The 20696-nt window shown below is 34.0% G+C and overlaps 4 protein-coding genes across 8 annotated transcripts; 1 reads left to right on the top strand and 3 right to left on the bottom strand.

Annotated features, from left to right (window-relative positions):
• Window positions 1–2052: 2052 nt before the first annotated feature.
• LOC100804136 (L-type lectin-domain containing receptor kinase S.4) lies at window positions 2053–13065 on the bottom strand. Of its 5 annotated transcripts, XR_005889687.1 has the most exons (4): window positions 10529–13065; window positions 7177–7685; window positions 3154–3624; window positions 2053–2411 (listed from the first exon to the last, which is right to left on the bottom strand). XR_005889687.1 is itself a non-coding variant. In XM_041012032.1 (3 exons), exons 1-3 carry the CDS (start codon window positions 12526–12528, stop codon window positions 7406–7408), a joined length of 2178 nt encoding a protein of 725 aa, XP_040867966.1. In that variant the 5' UTR covers window positions 12529–13064; the 3' UTR covers window positions 6976–7405. The 5 variants fall into 5 exon arrangements, 4 of the variants coding, with proteins under 4 accessions (XP_040867966.1, XP_014626558.1, XP_003552868.2 ...); XM_041012032.1 differs by lacking the exons at window positions 2053–2411; window positions 3154–3624 and having other exon boundaries at window positions 6976–7442; window positions 7545–7685; window positions 10529–13064; XM_014771072.3 differs by lacking the exons at window positions 2053–2411; window positions 3154–3624 and having other exon boundaries at window positions 7491–8458; window positions 10525–13062.
• LOC121174011 (thaumatin-like protein) lies at window positions 3014–5594 on the bottom strand. The gene is made up of 3 exons (XM_041011949.1): window positions 5571–5594; window positions 3557–3624; window positions 3014–3347 (listed from the first exon to the last, which is right to left on the bottom strand). Exons 1-3 carry the CDS (start codon window positions 5592–5594, stop codon window positions 3014–3016), a joined length of 426 nt encoding a protein of 141 aa, XP_040867883.1.
• On the top strand, window positions 5999–7340 carry LOC121174010 (uncharacterized). Its single transcript, XM_041011948.1, has 2 exons — window positions 5999–7170; window positions 7271–7340. The coding sequence occupies exons 1-2, from the start codon at window positions 5999–6001 to the stop codon at window positions 7338–7340; spliced, it is 1242 nt and encodes a 413-aa protein (XP_040867882.1).
• A 3055-nt stretch (window positions 13066–16120) lies between the features above and the next one.
• On the bottom strand, window positions 16121–20017 carry RCABETA (ribulose bisphosphate carboxylase/oxygenase activase, chloroplastic-like). The gene is made up of 7 exons (NM_001289218.1): window positions 19934–20017; window positions 18716–19050; window positions 18417–18519; window positions 18217–18302; window positions 17306–17778; window positions 16466–16762; window positions 16121–16362 (listed from the first exon to the last, which is right to left on the bottom strand). The coding sequence occupies exons 1-6, from the start codon at window positions 19976–19978 to the stop codon at window positions 16473–16475; spliced, it is 1332 nt and encodes a 443-aa protein (NP_001276147.1). The 5' UTR covers window positions 19979–20017; the 3' UTR covers window positions 16121–16362; window positions 16466–16472.
• Window positions 20018–20696: the final 679 nt, after the last annotated feature.

Here is a 20696-nt window from a genome sequence, read left to right as displayed (position 1 = left end):
TTTTAGGCATTAAATTGGTGAGTTACTTGTATTGAAATCCTTGATTTTAATTCTTTTTTAGGATCATCAAAGTGTTTTTTTTTTTAAGAAAGTTCAAATTGTAATCTACTTCACAATTTTTTTTTTGTTTTTTATGATAGATTATCAATAGTATTAAATTAAATAATGTTAATTACTGGGGGTATATAGTTTCCAATTTTATTCTTTATTATAAGATTTTATTTCATCTTTTGTATGTTAATTATTTTTAACTAAAACACTTATTTATTTTAATCTATCATTTTAAACTGTAACTTTCTCTTTCATATGAATATTAGTGTTAAGGATAAATTTAATGTCAATATTTGACTAATTTTTTTAATAAGCCTAATTTAGTTAATTATGCTTATAAATAAGAATAGAGGGAGTATGAAGTATTATTTTTGCATGAGGAGAAAATCCTAATCAATTTGATTTTGTCGACTTGATTATGAAAAAACAAAACATGCATTGTTGAATTGCAAGTTACCAAAGTTCCCAAGCTGGCTTTATTGCAGCGGAGCTCATTGAAACGAAAGATATAATTGAGAAATGAAGTTGACTTTATATATTGATTAAAGAAAATGAAAATGTTCATTAGAAAAGATTGGTTGACTTGTTTATTCCTGCACCATCCCTTCAAATATCCGACAATTTTGCCTCCATGTACGTCCTAATAAAAGATATTTGAAATTGAATTGCTTCAGAGCGTTCAATTCAAACTAAGATGCTTGGGATGCCTGCATAATTAAAAGAAAGGAAAATTTGCATCATAAATTTCATTATAATTAATTGATAAATTACATGTTAGTGTTACGTGGTTTGAGTGACTAAAAAATACATCCTCCCATTTTGTTGAAAGGGATGAAATGTTAAGAAAACCTACTACGCAAATAAAGATAAATTTTTTCATAAGCACAAAAATAAGAAAAAATGAAAAAAAAAATTCCCACAAGTTAAAATCAATTTTTGAAGAAATTAAAATGCACTCTAGATGAAAATGCGAGATGTTTTCCACCCATATTAACATGTAAATTAATGAATGTATATAATAGCCAAAAGAATATGAATAATAAGAAAAAAGAGCCAAAAGAAAGGTATGGAACCATAGCAATGCATGCATGAGAGAAGAAACAAAAGAAAAAGAGACTTAGGCAGAAATGAAATTCATTTTGTTACATCTTAAAAGCAGTAGTAAATACCTCTCTTGCATGATCATATATCCATGTTTTCTGAGAACTTATAATCAGGAATTGGAACACGCCCTGACTCCATTCTACTAAGATCTTCTAAAAGAATTGCATAGTGTCTCTTCACTTCCTCCACCGATTTATTGCCAACTTCTTTAGCTATATTTTGCCACCGATCTCGGGTGTGTTCATCGTACAAGACCAATGCCTTTTCAAATTGTTTGTTCTGCAATCTGGTCCAAGAGGGAAAATGTTCTTTGTTGTTACTATTGTTCAAGGAATTTGAAGCCATTGGGTTGCGTACTTTCATTGAATTTATAAGAAGAAATATTGAAGTATATATGGTACAATTGTTGTACTTATCCTTTATATATATATATATATATATATATATATATATATGGAGGTGTTAAGATTTACGTTGGTTGTGGCTTGAGTATAGGTCACTCGTTGCTAACTTATATATAGATTAAACGTGTGACATCAATTCTGTTTATATCTCGAGCTGATCGTGTTTCGTGGTAAAGATAAATATCAGAAGTCATGCTAAATGACACCAATACTAGATAACACTAAATGATTTGAATAAATCTGATTCGTTATTAATTATATTTACAGAATTACAGCAGTGCTATTCAGCACGAATTATAACAATTATACTAAATTAAACATGTAAATCTATACGTGGATGAATATATATTGCTTTTTATTTTATAAAATAAACATTAATTATAAAATTAATAATATATATAGCATTATAACACATGGTGGATGGTTTTGACGGAATACGTTTTGTGACGATTTAACGAAATTATTTTTATACAAATTAGCATTACTATTTAAATTGTTATTAAAGTGAAATTGTTATTACTGTTTAAAACAACATACTATACACAACTTTGTTTTTGAACTAGTGTCTTTTTTTTATTTTACAGTTGAACTAGTGTTTTTATTTTTGTTATTTATTACTAGTGAGCAGTGACATGTTTCTCTACCTAAGTAAACGGTGAGTGATAGCAACACAACAACACCTAGCAGGTCCATGAGGATACAGAAGAGGCCCACTTGCCTTTGTGACTTTGTGTAGTCCACGTGCAGATGAAGCCACAACAATCCTAGCAATACTATTATGCCTGATATGGATTCTCCACTCATTCTGTTATTATCCCTCCACCAGCTAATGATTAGCTTATCTTCTTTCTCCTGTAATCATTATAAATACAACAATTAGTAATGAAAGAGTAAAGAAGAATTATCCAGTAGCTTAGCATAGTTTGGTTCCAAATATTGAGTGTTTCGGTGGCTCAGGGTCATGCATGAAAGTCTAATCTGAAACACAAAGTTTATGTTTATACCTGATTTTGTCAAGAATTTGTTTCAACACATGTTTTTGTACTAAGCAACTTTTTTTATTTTAGGTAAATTTTAGCACACAGGAGACAATATAAGCTATATAGATGAAATTTAATTGACATGCTAAATGAATTAAGAAATTCCACACTGACTGCAACAGTAAAAGACTCAATTATCAATCTAATAATTGATATAATTGGAACACAATCAGTTAATCACAACTCCAGATGATAGAATGCAACTGTAAGAGACTCAATTAACAATCTAATAATTGAAACAATTGGGCATAATCGATCAGTTTATCACAACTCCAAATGATATATAGAGTACTGGTAAGATCATAAATTTCTACCTTCGATAAAAGTGCCAAGTCTAAAACAAAAAAAGAGAGTCACAAGTACTTCAGGCTGAAGAACAACAAATTAAAAACACTGAAAACACCACAAACATGATCAATGTGCAGGGCAAAATATAATGACATAGCGAGGTGCCACACAAGTCTTGACCACATAAGCATAGCTATAAGAATTAGGGCAAATGATCTTGAAAAGATGAGCAAACACAGTTGGCTTGCACCTCCCAGCAAACTCACCAGTGCAAAAATACCTATCAGACTTTGCAGCCAAGCAAACACTCTTGCACCCTACAACCTTCCCATTCCTCTCCACAACCAAAGAAGAAGGGCAATAAACGTTCAAGTTAACCTCACACGCCGCAATACCGCAACCTGCACCACCACCACCCGCAGGCTTCACTGACGCTGGAAGGTTAAACCCATCAACCAAACTAACATCATAGAAATGCAATGGTGATTGAGAGGTTCCAAGGGTAATTTCTACTAGTGTAGCTGGAGGGATTCCACCAATTCCATTGCATTGTAAAAGGCCTCCACAATCACCTATTGGACATGAACCTTTTGCTGTTTTATGGTCGAAGGAACAACCTTGTCTGCCTCATATTCTCCCTGACCAACCCTTAGGGACTTGGATAACAACCTCTTCGCCGCTTCCAAGGTGGAATCCACCATGTTTAGGTGAAGGGTGTCCTCCATTGCTGAGAACTCCTACATATTAACACCACAAACCATACACTTAGGAACATACTTTTTTTTAATGATTGTTTTTTTTGGCTTAAATACATTTGTCTTACAATTTAGTATATTTTTTTTGTAATTTTTTCATTTTATTCATTAGAAAATGTGTTAATTTTATTTTTCAACCTTAAAATACTTTAAATAATATTTTAAATAATAAAAAAATATTTTGAATGATGAAAAAATATTATCTAAAAGTACTTTAATAACAAAAAATAAATTTTAAAAGAAATAAAACAAAAAAATTATAAAAAAATATATTTAAATATTTTCTTTTTGATTTTTCAAATGCTTTGTCAATCAGGCATGCAAATGTGAGTAATAAATTCCTCATACCATGATTTTAAATTATTCTCACATCTTTTTGCTTGAAATTTCTCCCAATATCAAATATCACAAAAAAAACCACATTGAGGATTGAGACTGCAATTTAAAACCATACCTAATACTATATCATGAACTAAATATCACAATAGTTTAAGTAAATAGACAAAGTTAGTTTATTTAAATGACACGTGTAAGTCAACTACAAGAAACTAATAGAATAGATCGAATAAAAATAAAGAGCATGAAACGTAATGTAACGCAATGCAATGACTAATGAGACAGTTCAGTTCAAGTAGTAATGAAGAAAAATGAGTTGAGAAGCTTAATTTCATGGGATAAGCATGCGATTGTGCGAGGGAGATGGAGACTAGAATGCAGAAGAAAATGAAGTAATGGGAGGAAGTAGCCATTGAGTTTAGGAAAGTGGAAAACCGTTTCTACCCTTTCCTTCTCCAATTAATTAATTGTGGATGTATGTTTCATATCACAGGGCTGCATATACAAGGAAAAAGCATGGGGAATGAGGTTCCTTCTTTTTAGCCATTTTCCACTTCTGTTTCAAAACCGTTTCCCACTACCTTCATTTCTTAGTTTTTACCCTTCATTACTTGAGCTATTAATATTTGTAAAACAAAAATTGGGAGTAGCGATTTTATTTATTTATGTTATACTAATATATTTTGTTAGAGATGAAATAAACATAATATTGGTATTTTATACTCTTGTTTAGAAAAAAAAATCACGAACAAAAGATCTTCTTTTTCAGCTGATGTGAGACGCAATAGCATTCTATTGTCACCATTTAAGTTTTCCCCAAAAACCAAAAGGAAAACAAAATGCTTTGGCTATTATTTACTAATAGTATATTTTTATCTATGCTAAATTCAGTAAACTGCTAATAAGCATGAAGCTATTAATACCAAACCAGAAAAAAGGGAAACTAATAAATGAAGTAACTTGTAATCCTTTTTTTTTTTTTTTTGTAACGTGGAATCCTTTGACTTAACAAAGTAGTAGTAAAGTTTTAGTATTACAACTTACAATTTAATGAAATTAATAATAGTTTATATTTGAAATTATTTAATATTTTATTTTTAAAAGTATTTGTTAATATAATATTATTTATAAATATAAACAAATTAGATGAACTATAAAATAAAATTATATATATTTTGTTTAAATTGACTTGAATATAATAGATAAATAAATTATTTAATTTTAAAAAATTAATTAATATCCATTTAATAATTAGTTATACATGAGTATATATTTATTTATTTGTGAACCAAAGTATTGTTTGACCAAAAGGTAATGAAATGATTGATAGTCTGAGATTCATTTAAAATATTAATATTATATCTAATCTCCTATTAAGAGACAACTATTTAGAATAACATTATATATATTTCAATGCTTGATGGCTTGATTTCTAATTAACAGAAAGAGTAAATATACATACACCCAGGATATTTAAAAATTGAACTCTAATCTAATTATCTAATAATAAATAATAAAAGCGGTAGAGTTGGGCTCTGGAGGAGAGAATCGGCACGAATATCGGTTTTCGCATTGCTTGTGGCAAAACAAACCGGTCCGGCCGAAACCGGATCCATTCCAAGAGAAGGCAACTCAACCGGATCCCTCTCTCTCTCTGCCCTAACCGGTCCGGTTCTCTTCTCTTCTCTTCTATTCGGTTAGTTCTCTCTTCCTATTCCTCCTCTCCTCCTTCAATTAAAAAATAAAAAAAGCGATTCATCAAACCGGGTATGCACTTTTCTTTTTCCAACTCTCTCTTTTTTGTTCTTCAATTTTCATTTTTTTTTCTTCCTTAAAGAAACCAGTCCTAGAAGCTGTAGAGATTTGATTTTGAATAATGATGGAAACTTTGTAACAACTGAATACAGATTTGGGTCATGAGAAAGTTGTTGTCTTTTTGTTGCAGTCACACTAACATGGCTGTCGTGTTGTTATTAATGTCCAAAGTGGTTGATGTGATTATAGGAAAAAGAAAAAAAAAATGGGTTCGAATCTGGAACCAGTGCCAATTACATCCCAGAAACATGACCCGGCATGGAAGCATGTTCAGATGTTTAAGAATGGGGACAAGGTCCAGCTGAAGTGCATATATTGTCTGAAGATGTTCAAGGGTGGTGGGATTCATAGGATTAAGGAACACCTTGCTTGTCAGAAAGGGAATGCTTCCACTTGCAGCCGTGTCCCCCATGATGTCAGGCTTCACATGCAGCAGAGTTTGGATGGGGTTGTGGTGAAGAAGAGGAGGAAGCAGAGGATCGAGGAGGAGATTATGAGTGTTAATCCTTTGACCACTGTTGTGAACTCACTTCCCAATAATAATCAGGTGGTGGATGTGAATCAGGGGCTGCAGGCCATTGGCGTGGAGCACAATTCAACTCTGGTAGTGAATCCTGGTGAAGGAATGAGTAGGAATATGGAAAGGAGGAAGAAAATGAGAGCTGCCAAGAATCCTGCAGCAGTTTATGCAAACTCTGAGGATGTTGTTGCTGTGGAGAAGAATGGATTGTTCCCCAAAAAGATGGACAACCACATTTATATGGCCATTGGTCGGTTTTTGTATGATATTGGCGCACCTTTTGATGCTGTGAACTTGGTCTTTTTTCAAGAAATGGTTGACGCAATTGCTTCAAAGGGGACGGGTTTTGAACGGCCCTCACATCATGAACTTCGGGGTTGGATCCTGAAGAATTCTGTGGAGGAAGTGAAGAATGATATAGATAGATGCAAGATGACTTGGGGGAGGACTGGCTGTTCCATTTTGGTTGACCAATGGACAACAGAAACTAGTAGAATACTGATAAGTTTTTTGGCATATTGTCCGGAAGGCCTAGTGTTTTTGAAATCCTTGGATGCTACTGAGATTTTAACTTCTCCTGATTTTCTGTATGACTTGATAAAACAAGTAGTAGAAGAAATTGGAGTTGGGAAAGTGGTGCAAGTGATTACATCAGGTGAAGAACAATATGGTATTGCTGGTAGACGGTTGATGGATACTTTTCCTACCCTTTATTGGAGCCCTTCTGCTGCTCATTGCATTGATTTGATACTTGAAGATTTTGGAAATCTTGAGTGGATTAGTGCAGTGATTGAACAAGCTAAATCTGTAACAAGATTTGTGTACAATTACAGTGCAATTTTGAATATGGTTAAAAGGTATACCTTAGGGAATGATATTGTGGATCCCTCTTTCTCACGCTTTGCGACAAACTTTACCACATTGAAACGGATGGTTGATCTTAAACACAATTTACAGGCCTTGGTCACTTCTCAGGAGTGGGCGGATTGCCCATATTCAAAGCAAACCGCTGGTCTTGAAATGTTAGATTGCTTAAGCAATCAAACATTTTGGTCTTCATGCGACATGATTGTTTGTCTAACAGCTCCTCTCTTAAAAGTTCTGAGAATAGCTGGTAGTGAGATGAGACCTGGAATGGGATACGTTTATGCTGGAATGTACCGGGTAAAAGAAGCAATTAAAAAAGCACTTGGTAAGAGGGAGGAATATATGGTGTACTGGAATATTATACATCATAGATGGGAAAGGCTGTGGAATCATCCTCTTCATGCTGCTGGATTCTACCTTAATCCAAAGTTCTTCTATAGTATTCAAGGAGATATACTCGGTCAGATTGTCTCTGGAATGTTTGACTGCATAGAGAGATTGGTACCTGATACAAGAATCCAAGATAAAATTATCAAAGAGATAAACTTATACAAGTCTGCTGCAGGAGACTTTGGGAGAAAGATGGCAGTCAGAGCTAGAGATAATCTGCTTCCTTGTAAGTTTCCAATGGCCCATTCTCCTAGATAATATTAGTGTATTCAGTTGCTGTGTTGTTGCTTAACTTTCCCAACATTAAGTAATTCCATTGAAAAAATAAATTAGAAACTATGCAGAGTATACAAATAGTTCTAAAAGAGTGTTGATTTCAAAACTGATGATCCGAAAGAGGACAAAAATTGACTGTGTCAAGGATTTATACTTTTGACATGATGACCAATGCTATAGAAGTTGAAGTTGAAATTTTCTGTCTGTATTTTCTTCACAAGTAACTTATAGGTTTAGAATCACTGCCAGCATAATTGTTTTCTGCACTCATGAATTATAACCTGTCTGGAGTTACACAAACAACAGTTGAGTTCTAAATATGTGACTTTTATGCAGGAGAATTTAAAATTTCATCGCATAAGACATCCACTTGAGTATTTCCTTTCTCTCATGACCACTTGTTAATTGTCTTTTAATTTTTTCTGTTTTTCTAGCTGAATGGTGGTCAACATATGGAGGGGGATGCCCTAACTTGTCCCGGTTAGCAATTCGAATTCTCAGCCAAACATCTAGTGTCATGTCCTGCAAGAGAAACCAGGTTCCTTTTGAACAGATAATCAACACAAGGAATTACATAGAGCGCCAACATCTTACCGATCTTGTCTTCGTTCACTGCAATTTACGATTAAGACAAATGTGAGCTTAATCTGTTGTATATTGAATATTGATAAATTGTTTCAATGCAGTTGCCAGTTGAAGGGAACTATAGTGTATTGTTTGATTTACTTTCAGGTTTATGAGTAAAGAGCAAAATTTTAGTGATCCCCTATCATTTGACAACGTTAGTAATGTTGAAGAATGGATTAGGCCGAGGGACTTATACGTAGACGATGAGTGTGGGAACTCAGATTGGATGGCACTGGATCCATCTTCAGTTAACACAATGCTTTTAAGGCCTTTAAATGATGAAACTGAAGATTTGGGTGAAGGTAAGCTGCATGTACTTAAACGGATATGGAAACTGTGCGGTAGAAAATGCCATTAAACTAACATGTTTTCAACTGTTGCAGGTTATGATGATTATGAGATTTTCAGTTTTGGGAAAGACAGTGAGGATGAAAACACTGGAGACAAGTTGTTAGACCAATAGTGTATGATCAGAAGAACCATGCTTTTGTTTGTGGAATCTGTGCTGATAGCTTTCCACATTATTGCCTGCATAAAAGGTGTAATATCAACGTGTTTCCATTGTTTTCCCAAGTAGTGGTTGGAAGAAATTAATTAATCATGGAAATAAATGGAAGGAAACTGAGTTGTGGTATGGTGGTCCTTTTTGGGCAAGTCTTGCAGTGTTTCTGTACAGTTTACATGTACTGTATTTAATAGTTTTTTTTTTCTTACACAACTAGAGTGTACAGCTCTTGGAAACTGAAAATAAATGGATAATCGAACCTTCAATTTTTCATTTTTGGCTAAGATTCGTCTTACTGTGATAAATGATCACAAAAATACAAGCTGATGAGTGCTGATGATGTGGACGTGATTGTATTATAGGTGTGTTTGATTTGCTGTCAAATCATGTCCAACGTGAATGTTACTAGAGAAATGGATTTATTGATTATGTTCGAGACAAAGTAAAAGAAAAAAAAAGAGAGAAAAGTTGAATGTGTATTTGTCCAAATAATGGCCTATTTGATCCGATTAAACATTTTTTACAAAAGTCATTGTAACAAAGGTCCTGCAATTGAACAACGACATCGTTTATATTTAAAAGTTAAAACCGATTTTTGCAAGTGAACTAAAGGGTGTCCAGAAATCAGTCTCTTGGTTTATTCAGGTTGTTCCTTTTCTCGTTTATACTTTATATACACTTGATACAATATGTATGGTGTTTTTGTTTGATATTCCACCTTAACTAATTCCCTCTCATTTACCAGACGAAATTATTCCAACGCCTTCTTTTTTCATCATCAACAGATATATTAAATCTGTTCGGGGTCATCACGTGTCAGTTCGACAATAATTGAAACTTTACTCTCTCTCTCTCTCTCTTTTTTTTCACTTTTTACTCTCTCTTTCTTTACATTTTCTCTTCGTGTTGATTTTGTTAATGACTGTACATTTACACGTAACCCATGATCTAATTTACATATAAACTGAATTCGAGATTAAATACTTCAATTACGGTCAAATACACAAATAAATTCAATTAAACATTACAAATCAAAATCAAATAATTCCACGTTAATTTAGAGGAAAAAATAATATAAAAGTGATGTTTGAACACTCAAAATTTATAAAGATCTCACCAACACTTCTCATATCTCTCATATTTCTCTTTTGTTATGTTATATTATCTATTTTATCAATTATCTCTCATATTTTCTTATTTCTCACATGATGTATATACCTAAATGGTGTCAAAGAATTATTTCCCAAAATATAATTAAAGATAAAAAAATAGAAAAATTAAGCTTGGCCTGACAAAGAGAAGAGAATCTAGTGAAAATTTAATCAAGTGATTAATATATCGGTATTAAGATTAAATCATTTGATAATACTCAAGTTTGATAATTAATAAAAATAATTATTATTTACACTTTATATAATTTTGATTGAATTTTAAATTAGTCTGGTTTCTTTTCTTTTTTTTTACAAGGATTAAGTAAAAAAAATTAAAAATCTAGTGCAAGCTTTGGAATAATAAAAGTTGAAACTGTGTGACAGTGTCCTCTTACCTACCGGCCACCGGAAAGTGACAGAGACGACGCAGATGCACTCTCCACGTCAAAAAACGACGCCGTCGAATACGAATGAACATAACCCTTAAACTCCCCATCTCCCCCGCCACCTTCTTTCTTCCCATCCCCCACCTCCGGCGGCGCCACCTCCCTCTCCATGTACCTCACCACCTGCCTCATACTGGGCCTCTCTTCCGGCGCCTCCGCGGAACACAACAACCCCACCTTCACCACCAACAAAGCCTCCACCTCATCAAACACCCCACCCAACCTACGGTCCACCACCGCCAACACGTTCCCCACGCGCCACCGCTCCCACACCCACTCCACCAGCACAAGCTCCTCCGGCTGCGCCTTCACCTCAATCGGCCTCCTCCCACACACCACCTCCAACACCAACGCCCCGAACGCATAAACATCAGAACTCGTCGTTGGTTTCCCCGTCCGTGTGAGCTCCGGCGCAAGATACCCCAGCGTTCCCACCACACGTGTGGTGCCAGGGTTCGCACCGTGCTCGTAAAGCTTGGCCAAACCAAAATCACCCAACCTTCCGTTCATCTCGTTGTCCAACAAAACATTCCCCGCTTTCACGTCTCTGTGAATCACCGTTTGCTCCCACTCCTCGTGCAAATAAACTAACCCTAAAGCCACACCTTTTATTATCTTAAACCTTTGCTCCCAACTAAGTATTCTCCTCGGTTGGTCGAAGAATAGGTATTTGTCTAAGCTTCCGTTTCGCATGAAATCGTAGACCAACAATAGCTCGTTTTGTTTCCGACACCAACCTAGTAACTGTACGAGGTTTCTGTGTCGGAGCCTTCCTATGGTTGAGATTTCCGACACGAACTCCTGCATGCCTTGTTTTGATTCGTGCGAGACTCGCTTCACTGCGACTTCGATGTGGGACTTCGGGAGGACACCTTTGTAGACACGACCGAACCCTCCGAACCCGATGAGGTTCTGGTCTTTGAAGCCTTTTGTAGCTTTGTGTAGCTCCTTGTATGGGAATCTGTGTGGCCCTACAACTTCCATCTCCCAAGCTTCGATCAATTCGGTCTTTCTCATCTTTCTGTAATAACATGCTAGAGCAATTGCTGCGAGTGTAATTGGAATGATCAGTGCTAACATTAAGCGCTTTTGAGCTTTGTAGGAGGCGGAGAGCGAAGGGAGGTTTTTCAAGGAGAGAGTTTTGGCGTCTCCGTTTGTTTTGAAGCTCCAACCGAGGATGTAGTGGGAGCTCGCGAGTAACCCTGTTGAAGAGGAGAACCCAACGTACATGGAATCTTGGAGAATCGGTGAGAGATCTACTTTGTATGACAAAATTGGTGAAGTGGGTTTGGAGGAAGTTGTGGAGAGTCTAACTTCTAAGTTGTTTTTTAAGGAATCGTAATCAACCCATGCTTGAGTCACTTCACCACTCTTCAAATTGAGGTTTTGCTTATTATTTCGGGAAAAAAACGCAGCTTCCACGGATTTGTTGGATGCCATGTTGTTGAGGTTGATGCCGACATGGTTGTCGTTGATGTCTCCGAATTCGAAGTCTTGGACGGTGTCGAATTCCACTGCAAATAAGTGGTTTGAGAAATTCCCCACATCGTTTGGGTTAAGGAGGCCCAAGTACTGGCTAGGGTACGCATCTTTAAGCGATGTGGAGCGTGAAATGGTGAAGGCGAAACCGTGGCCACCGAGTTTTGGGTACTGTGGGATGATTGCAAACGCAAAAGCGGTGGAAAAGGATACAACTTTGGCGTTTTTGTGCTTGAACTGAATTGGTGTTGGATAAAACGCGTGCCCGATTACTCTCTGATTGTCGTTTGTTAAACGAAGTAGGCCCTTGTGCTCAATCGCTGCTCCTCCGTTTAAGGTTATGTTGGAGGCACCACCACCACCAAACCCGTTGAAGAAAAACTCTTCTTGCTGACATTTTCCAAGGTTTGTGGCCATAAGGGTCAGAACACAGAGATGAAGCACAAGCACAGGTGTTTTGGTTTTGGCCATCATGTGAGACAGAGCAAAACTCTATTCACATGTTACATACTTCATATTTTTTTTGTTTCAATTATCAAGAGCAAGCATTAAGTAATAAGCATAAATAATGTGGTGTTGTGTTTGTGGGTTATAAACTGAAACGTGGTTCTTACTTGTTTGTTTGAATTCTCTCACATGTTTAGTGTTTACCATGGATTGTGACTGAACCTAGCTCTACTACCATTTTTGTATCTCATCATCATCGCCCACTTCCACTTCCACTTCCTTTCATTTTTTTAAGTCAGCTTTATACCATTTTATTTTATGTGTTGCTGTCTCATCCTATTGTTCTTTTCCTTTAAAATGTTATTCACTATGCATATGCTTGCATGTAGGCCATACTTGGAGGGTTGTATAGCTGAACGTGGATGGCATGTGATGTCAAGTGTTTCTTTCTTTACAATTTATATGGATGAGACAATTTTTTCCTTCTTTGTTTAATTTTTAAATTCATGTATTACTGGAATATGATGGAAAGTTAATTAATTTAATATTATTAATTTGATGGGCAAGAGTTTCATTCTGGATTATACTATATGTTTCACAGTGTTTCAGATATAATTAATTGAGAGTCAGCGTCAACTCAGCAAAGAAAGCTGTCATTTTCCACGCCTTGTTTTATGTTTTAAGTGACAATAAATGTCTGAACATTCAGGTAAAAATAACATAAAATATAATGGTGTGGATAAGTTTGGCTTTTGAAATATCAAATATACACCAATTTTTATTAGCTTGTCAAAACGGGAAACCGACCTTTAGGAGATATCGATATGTTCAGACATTAGTAATTACATTTTCTTTCAAAAAGTTGTGATTATCAATCTTTATATATTTAAATTGAATGCAGTAAAAAAATATTTAAATTGAATACGCACTTGTTAGGGTGAACTTCTTTTCTAATTTGCTTTCTTTTTTATATACACAGTACATTTTAATAGTAAATATCTCATATTTTGATTTCTTTTATGTTTTTATTCGTTTAAATATTATCACATAAAATTAGTGTAAATTATAATTTTAACACTTTATATCTTAATAGATAAAAAATATGATGTGTCTTAGTTTACAAAACTCATTTTCATGATTTTACCCTAAATTATAATAAAATAAAATTATCATTATTGGTAATGTTAACATTTTTTATTATCCTTTCTTCTTTTTGACAAAATAATTAATTACCTTGTGGTATGCTTGAACGTCTGCTATATAAAGGTGCACAGTTAAAAATGACACATAGTTATTAAAACTAATAGTAAGAGATTTGGATAGTTTACAAAATTCTAGGTTCAAATTTTATTATTGTCACTGTATACACACGCACCAAAAAAAAATAACTTACAGAATAAGACTGTATGTAGATTTATCTAATACAACAAAAAATTAAAAAAAAAATGAACAAAAAAGATTAAGCTCAAAAAACAAAATATTGAAAATAGGAAGAATAAAATATCTTCAATGTTGTTGATATAATCAACTGATTTATAACGCCCCAATCTTTAACAACTCAATTAATTTTCTCTCCAATAAATATTTTTATTAACAAGTTACTTAATTCATAAATATTAGATTTTTCTCTTGTATATTTAATACAAAGTTATGCAATTCATAAACAATAATTTCTTATATAAATAATTTTATTTAATTTTAAGTAACTCAAAATCATATATGACACAATTTTTTTTTTTAAACAACCTATTAAGCAACTCCCATTATAAATACTCTTAAATCCATTTCTAAATTAGATTTTGGAACTTGATTTAATTCAAACCAATCAAATTTACAAATATATATGTATAATTTTATTTTTGAATTAAGCGTATCTTCTAAACTTATGTGAGTTAAATTACAATACTAGTACCGCATAGTTATGAAAGTGCATGTATAAAAAAAAGTTATGAAAAGTGCATTTGAGTGAAAATCGATTTTTAGTGAATCTTTGTGTACTCTACGAACCCAAATTACTAGCCCAAAAATATATGCGAGTTGTAGCAAAATGCACGTCTTGTCTATTCGTGGGCTCGTGGCAAACTTGACTACCTCCACCCAAAGTTTAGTGCTAGCTCTAATGCTCCTTCACGTCATAAGTGAAATGGAGAAAAAGAATATAAAAAAATAGAATGTAAAAATGGGCTTAAATAGAGAGAAATAATAAAAAAGATAAATTTCTCTTCACTTATTTGAAAAAGTAAAAATAAATAAATAAGTTATATGAATTTTTTTATATTAATTAAAATTAGTTATAACCTAATTAAATAAATTAAACTATCACTCTATTATTTTTTATTAACATTAAAATATTTTTTATTTTTTTAAAAAAATTGTTATTAAAAAATATCAATTCTTTTTTTTTTTTTAAAAAGAGAGAGTTCATCTTCCTTATTTCATGACAATTTAAGGGGAGGAGAATTTTTTTTAATGGATCCCATATAAAACTTTTTTTTTCACATTTCTCATCTCTAAAAAAAAGTGAAAAATTAATGAGACTTTTTTTTTAATATTTCTCCTCTCAAACAAAAAGTTAATATTTCTATCGAATCTCTATTCTTCCATTTCTTTTTTCTCTAATTGCATAGACACAAATAAAGAGAAAGTCACATTAGTTACACCCCACTTAAAAATATATTGAAGTGCGTTTGGAATAAAATTTGCATAAAAAATTTGAATCAAAAGTATGATGTAAACTCAAGTTTGATAAAAAAAAAAAAAAAAGAGTTTACTATAATCTAATTTACGTTTGAATAATTTTTTCAAAAGTATGTCGATAAAATAAGTTTAGTTTCGATAATACTAATAAAAAAATCTTTTACTTGTGTTGTTGAATAAATACTGCCAACGAAAAATAAATTTTCAAAAACAACCCATATATTACTTCCAACACATAGACACAAACTCAATTTAGTCACAAAACGTAGGTGCAAAATTTTTTTAGGGACAACCAAACATAATAGTAAACTGAGTTTAGTAAGGCATAAGTATCTTGGACTCCCCAAACGATTATCCAAACATAACTAGGCTCTCCACTACTCTCGAGCGATTAGAAAGACTACGAACTTTACTTGTCTCATCTAATCATGATTTATATGTTCCTTAAGTCCTCAACCATATAAATAGCCTAGCCCCACTCTGGTCATATATGCATTATGCATAACATTTTCTTGGTGTTATTTCTTTTTTGGCGGGGGGTCAATAATTCATTCATGAAAATGTCCATCGACACTTACATAAGGGTACATATGCTAAAAGAACATTACAGTGTAACATATGAAAAATGAAAGATCACGTTAAAAGAGTGTTATCAGTGCAACATCTGATGGGAGTTATTTGATAAGTGGTTTGGGTGCTCATTTCTTTTTGGGCCTAAAGTAGTTACTGTATATAAGGAACAATTTGTAATGTTTATGATTTGGTGGCCGCTTGCCATTCATTATTGAGCTCTGAACTTGACCTTTCTCTCCAAGTTCTTCAGATCCTTAGCACTTGAAAATGAAGCTATAAGGGCTAGATATGTACTAATATTTGTACGTCAAACAAAAGAAATAAATTTTAAAAAAATAAATCAAGAATATAGGACAAAAGGAAAAGGCACCAAATTCAATTTAAGTGGACACTGTAACTCAAAATTATAGAGGAAGACGGTCCAATATGAAAAATATAGTAAGATCATCTCAAACTTAGCATCTTCTCTTTGCACCTAAGACATTGAGAATGCTAAGAATGTTACACGCAAGTTCCATCACAACTTCTAGCACTTGGATTAGTACAACAACCTTCACGAACAGAAATATTTACTTGCCAAGTTTGCTTTGCCTGCACAGAAAAAAAAACAATTCAACAATTTTAGACCAAGTGATATTGGAACCTAACACTATAATTAATTGCAAGTTGAAGGAACATTAAGCTAGATACAAACCTCCAATTCAAGACTGGAAGAAAGTTCCCCTCTGAATAGCATCCTCGTTAGCATTTCCAAGAGCAGCCTCGTTCAAGTACTTGTCAGCCAATTGGACTCTCTTGACATTCTCTTGTTCTTGGACAAGCATGTTACCATACAGCAAGAGCTTCTCCAGAGTCATCTTGGGCTGCTCAAAGGTTGGAGGTCCATCTTTTGAGTTCACAAGCTTCTTCCCAACACTGTCAACACCAACACCAGAAATCCACTTCCTCACTTCATCATCATATACTCTGGCCCTCAGTGCACCAAAGAAATCTGCAGTACAACATGGGATGGGATAACATTAGTATTTTCTCTTTAGTCATTCTTGTTTTCACTAGTTCTATACAAATATTTGAAAATAAGATCCAAAGTGAAAAACAATGGTGATATTATTGCAAGAGTTTAATGGCTATGCACTATTAGAATAAATGTCAATCAATCAGGATTTGCTGTTACGACTTTTAAGGTAGTTATTGTAAAAATCAGCAAACTTATTATACATGTAGTTTGTAAAAGTCAGTGCATAGCCTACTATACAAATCCTTAGTTAACATCTTATAAGACAGGTCTGATACTAGGTTAGAATTTGAGTTTGATTCTAATTCAATATTAAAAGTATCTCATCAGGTGAGGATGGTCTTCTATTTATATAGACTATTTTGAGTATATCACTAGTCAATGCGAGATTTCTAACCGTGATGTTCTATTTTTAGAACATATCAAACATTGAATAGAATTTATATATTATGTTTTGTTCCATTTTAGCACATGTACCACCAAATTCTACACCTTAGTGTTGTAGTGCTTGGTTCTTACCAATGGATTGGCCAGGGAAGGTGTCAACAAGCTTGACAATGTCCTGTTCAGGAATACCATCAGTGCGGAAAATTCCGGTGCAAACACCAATGCGGTCTTCCCTTGTTGGTGCCCAGTAGAACTTCTCCATACGCCCATCACGGATGAGAGGTGCATAGAGTGTTGAGAAATCGTTACCGGTGACAATGATGGGAACACGGGGGTTCTCTTCCTTGTTGTACATACCTGGAAGCTGCACATTGGTGGGGTTATCAGCAATGTTCATGAGAGTGGCATTCACCATCTGGTTGTTCACAGTGTATTGTGTGGTTCCACCAAGACGACCAGCTCCTGCATCAAGATCGTTGATGAAGAGAGCGCACATCTTTCCCTTCTTGATCATGTCTGCAGCTTCACGGTATCTCTGCCTGATCAGTTTTGCTGGCTCTCCTGCATTTCCACTTTCCAACTCTCCAGCACTCATCATGATGGGGCTGTAATGGAATCAATCACAATACCACAAAGGGGTTTAAAAGTTAAAGAGTGTTGGATTTTTTAGTTGTGAGGTTCAATAATAATTCAAATCTTTGATGCAGCATGAGTATAGCAAGACATCAGTTCTTTCCATTGTGTGTGTTTGAGTGAGCTTTTGTAAAACTTATTTTGAGGTGAAATGATTTATATTTAGACGATTTTATTTTAAAATTAGCAAGTTAACAGCCCAAATTTACTATAAAATTTTGGACCCAACACACAAAAGTTACTTTTAAAGCCGTTTAAAAGTCAAAATCAATTCCTCAGCATGACATCGAACAAGTGATTTTATATATAAAATTACATTAGCTGAGCTGATATTTCAATGTGGTTTTGGATGAACTAACGTGAATCTAAAAATGCACATAATGGAGGGGCTAGTTCAGCTAGAAACTCACTTGATTCCCATCTTGGCAAAGACAAGCTCACATTGGAAAGATTTTCCTTGTCCCTTGCCTCCCCAGATACCAAGAATGAGAGGAACCTGTTTGCAAAAATTGAAAAAAAAATAAAAAATGAATGTGTCTCCCAATTTTGCAAAAAGCTAAGATCAGTAGTTTGATGCAGAGAACGTGTTTCTTTCTAGTAATTAACATGCCTTGATGTTGGGCAGGGTCATGAAGTTCTTGGAGATGTGAACAACAAGCTTGTCCATAAAAGCTGGAGCAATGTAGAATCCATCCATTTTGTTGTCCAAGTACCTAATTTAAACACCATCATATCATAATTAAGGGTCAGGTTCATAACAAAATAGAAGTAAACAACACTAAACTAGTGGGAGATATATATAAGGTGGGTTGGATGGATAAACGAGAAGCGAAGAGGGGAAAAGTTGCAAATTCGATATCTTCTGCTAACAAAACTAACAAAAAAAAACAATAAATAGTGACTACTTACTGGCGAAGTCCAGTGCTGAGGTACTCGTAGGAGCTCATGACTGCATAGTGAGTTCCAGCATCCTGTGGAGCTTGGAAAAGGGAGTCAACCAAACCCTTTCCTCTTGTGATGTCTTGTTGGTCGTCTGAGATATCATAGGCAAGACCCTTCCATCTGTCCTTGTCGGTCTGCTGGGTCTCTTCAATCTCTTTCTTCTCTTCTACAGCAACAATCTTGAAGCTTCCACCGGAAACCTTGCTGTTGGGGACCCTTGAGGCAATAACCTTCTTCAAGCTGGTCCCAAAGAAGGCTGAACTGGGAGCTGAAGCTCCAGCTCCAGAACCATTCAGGTTCAACTGCAATGTCACAGTAAAATAAATATTCAGTACTTCAAACATTTGCTCTCTCTTCTCCTTAATTCTTTTTAGAAAATATGTTTTTGTATAGTATCTTCGGTCAAATATAGTGAAGAATTATGCACTTTTATATTAATGAATTTTATTCTCAAACTATAAATGCCATGTAGATTTTGTCTCTTCTAACTTTCTATAACATGATAAAAAAAAAATTTAAAATGGATTAAATTCGTAATTTTTTCAAAATTTAAAAGACTAAATTCATTAATATAAAAATATAAAGACTTTGAACCATATTTGATTAAAAGTACAGAACTAATAAAACATTTTTCCAATTATGGGGTGTCATCGTTAATTTTTTAAGATTTCAATATGTTATATCATGCAACAATGATGAGTTGTATAAACATGCACACGAAGCCACTTGATAGCTTCAATCATTTGAACTTATCATGTAACTATGCCACTATGACACGTAAAATGAAGATAAAGTAAACAACTTATTTGAAAATGGCACAAGGCTACATGCCTACATGAGGTATATTCATTCATTTGAGCCTACTCGTTTTTACATCCCCTTACACTTTTTTAAGTCACACTTTGAATTTTAGCTATTCATCATTTAATCATTACCATTTTTAAGGTTTAAGCATTGATGACTAAGTGGGAAAAAAAAGTGTAAGGGAAATTAAAGGAGAACAAAAACATGATCGTAATTTTTTTATTAAAAATATCATGGCATCATTGACATGTAAAAAGAAAAAAAGTAGGGGAGTGAAGTACTTGCATTGAAAAACATGCATATGAAATAAGACCTTAATAAGGGTAATTGTAATTAAAAAAAGTGCAAGTGTAACAAATTAAAGTGGGAAAGGCATCATACAAGAGCTCTGTTGACAGCTCCGACAGTGGAGACGGAGGCAGCCATGGATGATGATGTCTTTGTGTTTGGAGTTGTAGGGAAGGCTAAGGCTTTTAACTTCAATTGCAAATTCAATGCTAAGTGGCTTGTGACCAGAGGCTGTGACTTATAGTAGTTGCTTGGTAGAGTGAGTGTACACAAAAGGATTGGTCATAGAAGCCTTACATCCACACATACAGGATGGATCAGCCGACACGTGGCAGCATACTGTGCCTGCAAGGTTTTTTGTCACTCTTAGTCCTTCACTTTGCGGTTGGTATTCAAGCTTTTTCTATCTCCACCAGTATTAAGGAGATCTTATTGCCACACAAGCCTATGAGGACTTGTGTCGTTTATTCAAATTCAAGCATCGGTTATTGTCATTTCAGTGCTCTTCAATCTCGATAACCAATGATAATATTATTAGTATTTTTAACCAACAACTACCATAATATTTGAGGTGGTGTTTTACTTACGTAAAGATGGTGCTAATTGACCCCACATAGTAGCCAACAGATCCAATTTTCAGTTTTCATGAAATTATGTTAACTTAGAGTCTTGGAGTATTTTCAGGCGGAGAAAAATTCAACATGGATTATTATGAATTTAATGATAATGCACTGAAAATATAAAATAATAATTTTATTTTATATTATTATCTAATCACAAAAATGTATTTGACCTTTAACATAATTTTATAAAAATTTATAAATTTATCATAAATAATAATTTATTGTATAAAATT

This window comes from Glycine max, chromosome 18 (genome assembly GCF_000004515.6).
Source record: "Glycine max cultivar Williams 82 chromosome 18, Glycine_max_v4.0, whole genome shotgun sequence".
Lineage (NCBI taxonomy): Eukaryota > Viridiplantae > Streptophyta > Magnoliopsida > Fabales > Fabaceae > Glycine > Glycine max.
The sequence above is the reverse complement of the archived record's forward strand: the minus strand, read 5'-3'. Positions and strand labels throughout refer to the sequence as shown.

What these genes read in the sequence shown, in the direction of transcription:
- LOC121174011 (XM_041011949.1), bottom strand. Translation starts at nt 5,594, where the DNA reads ATGGATCCGGTTTCGGCCGGACCG. An exon ending in ATCCGGTTTCGGCCGGACCG is followed by an intron (nt 3,625 to 5,570) that starts GTTTGTTTTGCC and finishes GTTAATATGTAG; the next exon opens with GAGTTCTCAGCAATGGAGGA. An exon ending in ACCTTGGAAGCGGCGAAGAG is followed by an intron (nt 3,348 to 3,556) that starts GTTGTTATCCAA and finishes CTATGATGTTAG; the next exon opens with TTTGGTTGATGGGTTTAACC.
- LOC121174010 (XM_041011948.1), top strand. Translation starts at nt 5,999, where the DNA reads ATGGGTTCGAATCTGGAACCAGTGCCAATTACATCCCAGAAACATGAC. An exon ending in ATTTTGAATATGGTTAAAAG is followed by an intron (nt 7,171 to 7,270) that starts GTATACCTTAGG and finishes CACAATTTACAG; the next exon opens with GCCTTGGTCACTTCTCAGGA.
- LOC100804136 (XM_041012032.1), bottom strand. Translation starts at nt 12,528, where the DNA reads ATGATGGCCAAAACCAAAACACCTGTGCTTGTGCTTCATCTCTGTGTT. An exon ending in CTGTCACTTTCCGGTGGCCG is followed by an intron (nt 7,686 to 10,528) that starts GTAGGTAAGAGG and finishes TTCTTGTATCAG; the next exon opens with GTACCAATCTCTCTATGCAG. An exon ending in CAGCCTTTCCCATCTATGAT is followed by an intron (nt 7,443 to 7,544) that starts GTATAATATTCC and finishes ATCCCATTCCAG; the next exon opens with GTCTCATCTCACTACCAGCT.
- RCABETA (NM_001289218.1), bottom strand. Translation starts at nt 19,978, where the DNA reads ATGGCTGCCTCCGTCTCCACTGTCGGAGCTGTCAACAGAGCTCTT. An exon ending in GAGCTGTCAACAGAGCTCTT is followed by an intron (nt 19,051 to 19,933) that starts GTATGATGCCTT and finishes GTGACATTGCAG; the next exon opens with TTGAACCTGAATGGTTCTGG. An exon ending in TTTGCCAAGATGGGAATCAA is followed by an intron (nt 17,779 to 18,216) that starts GTGAGTTTCTAG and finishes ATTCCATTACAG; the next exon opens with CCCCATCATGATGAGTGCTG.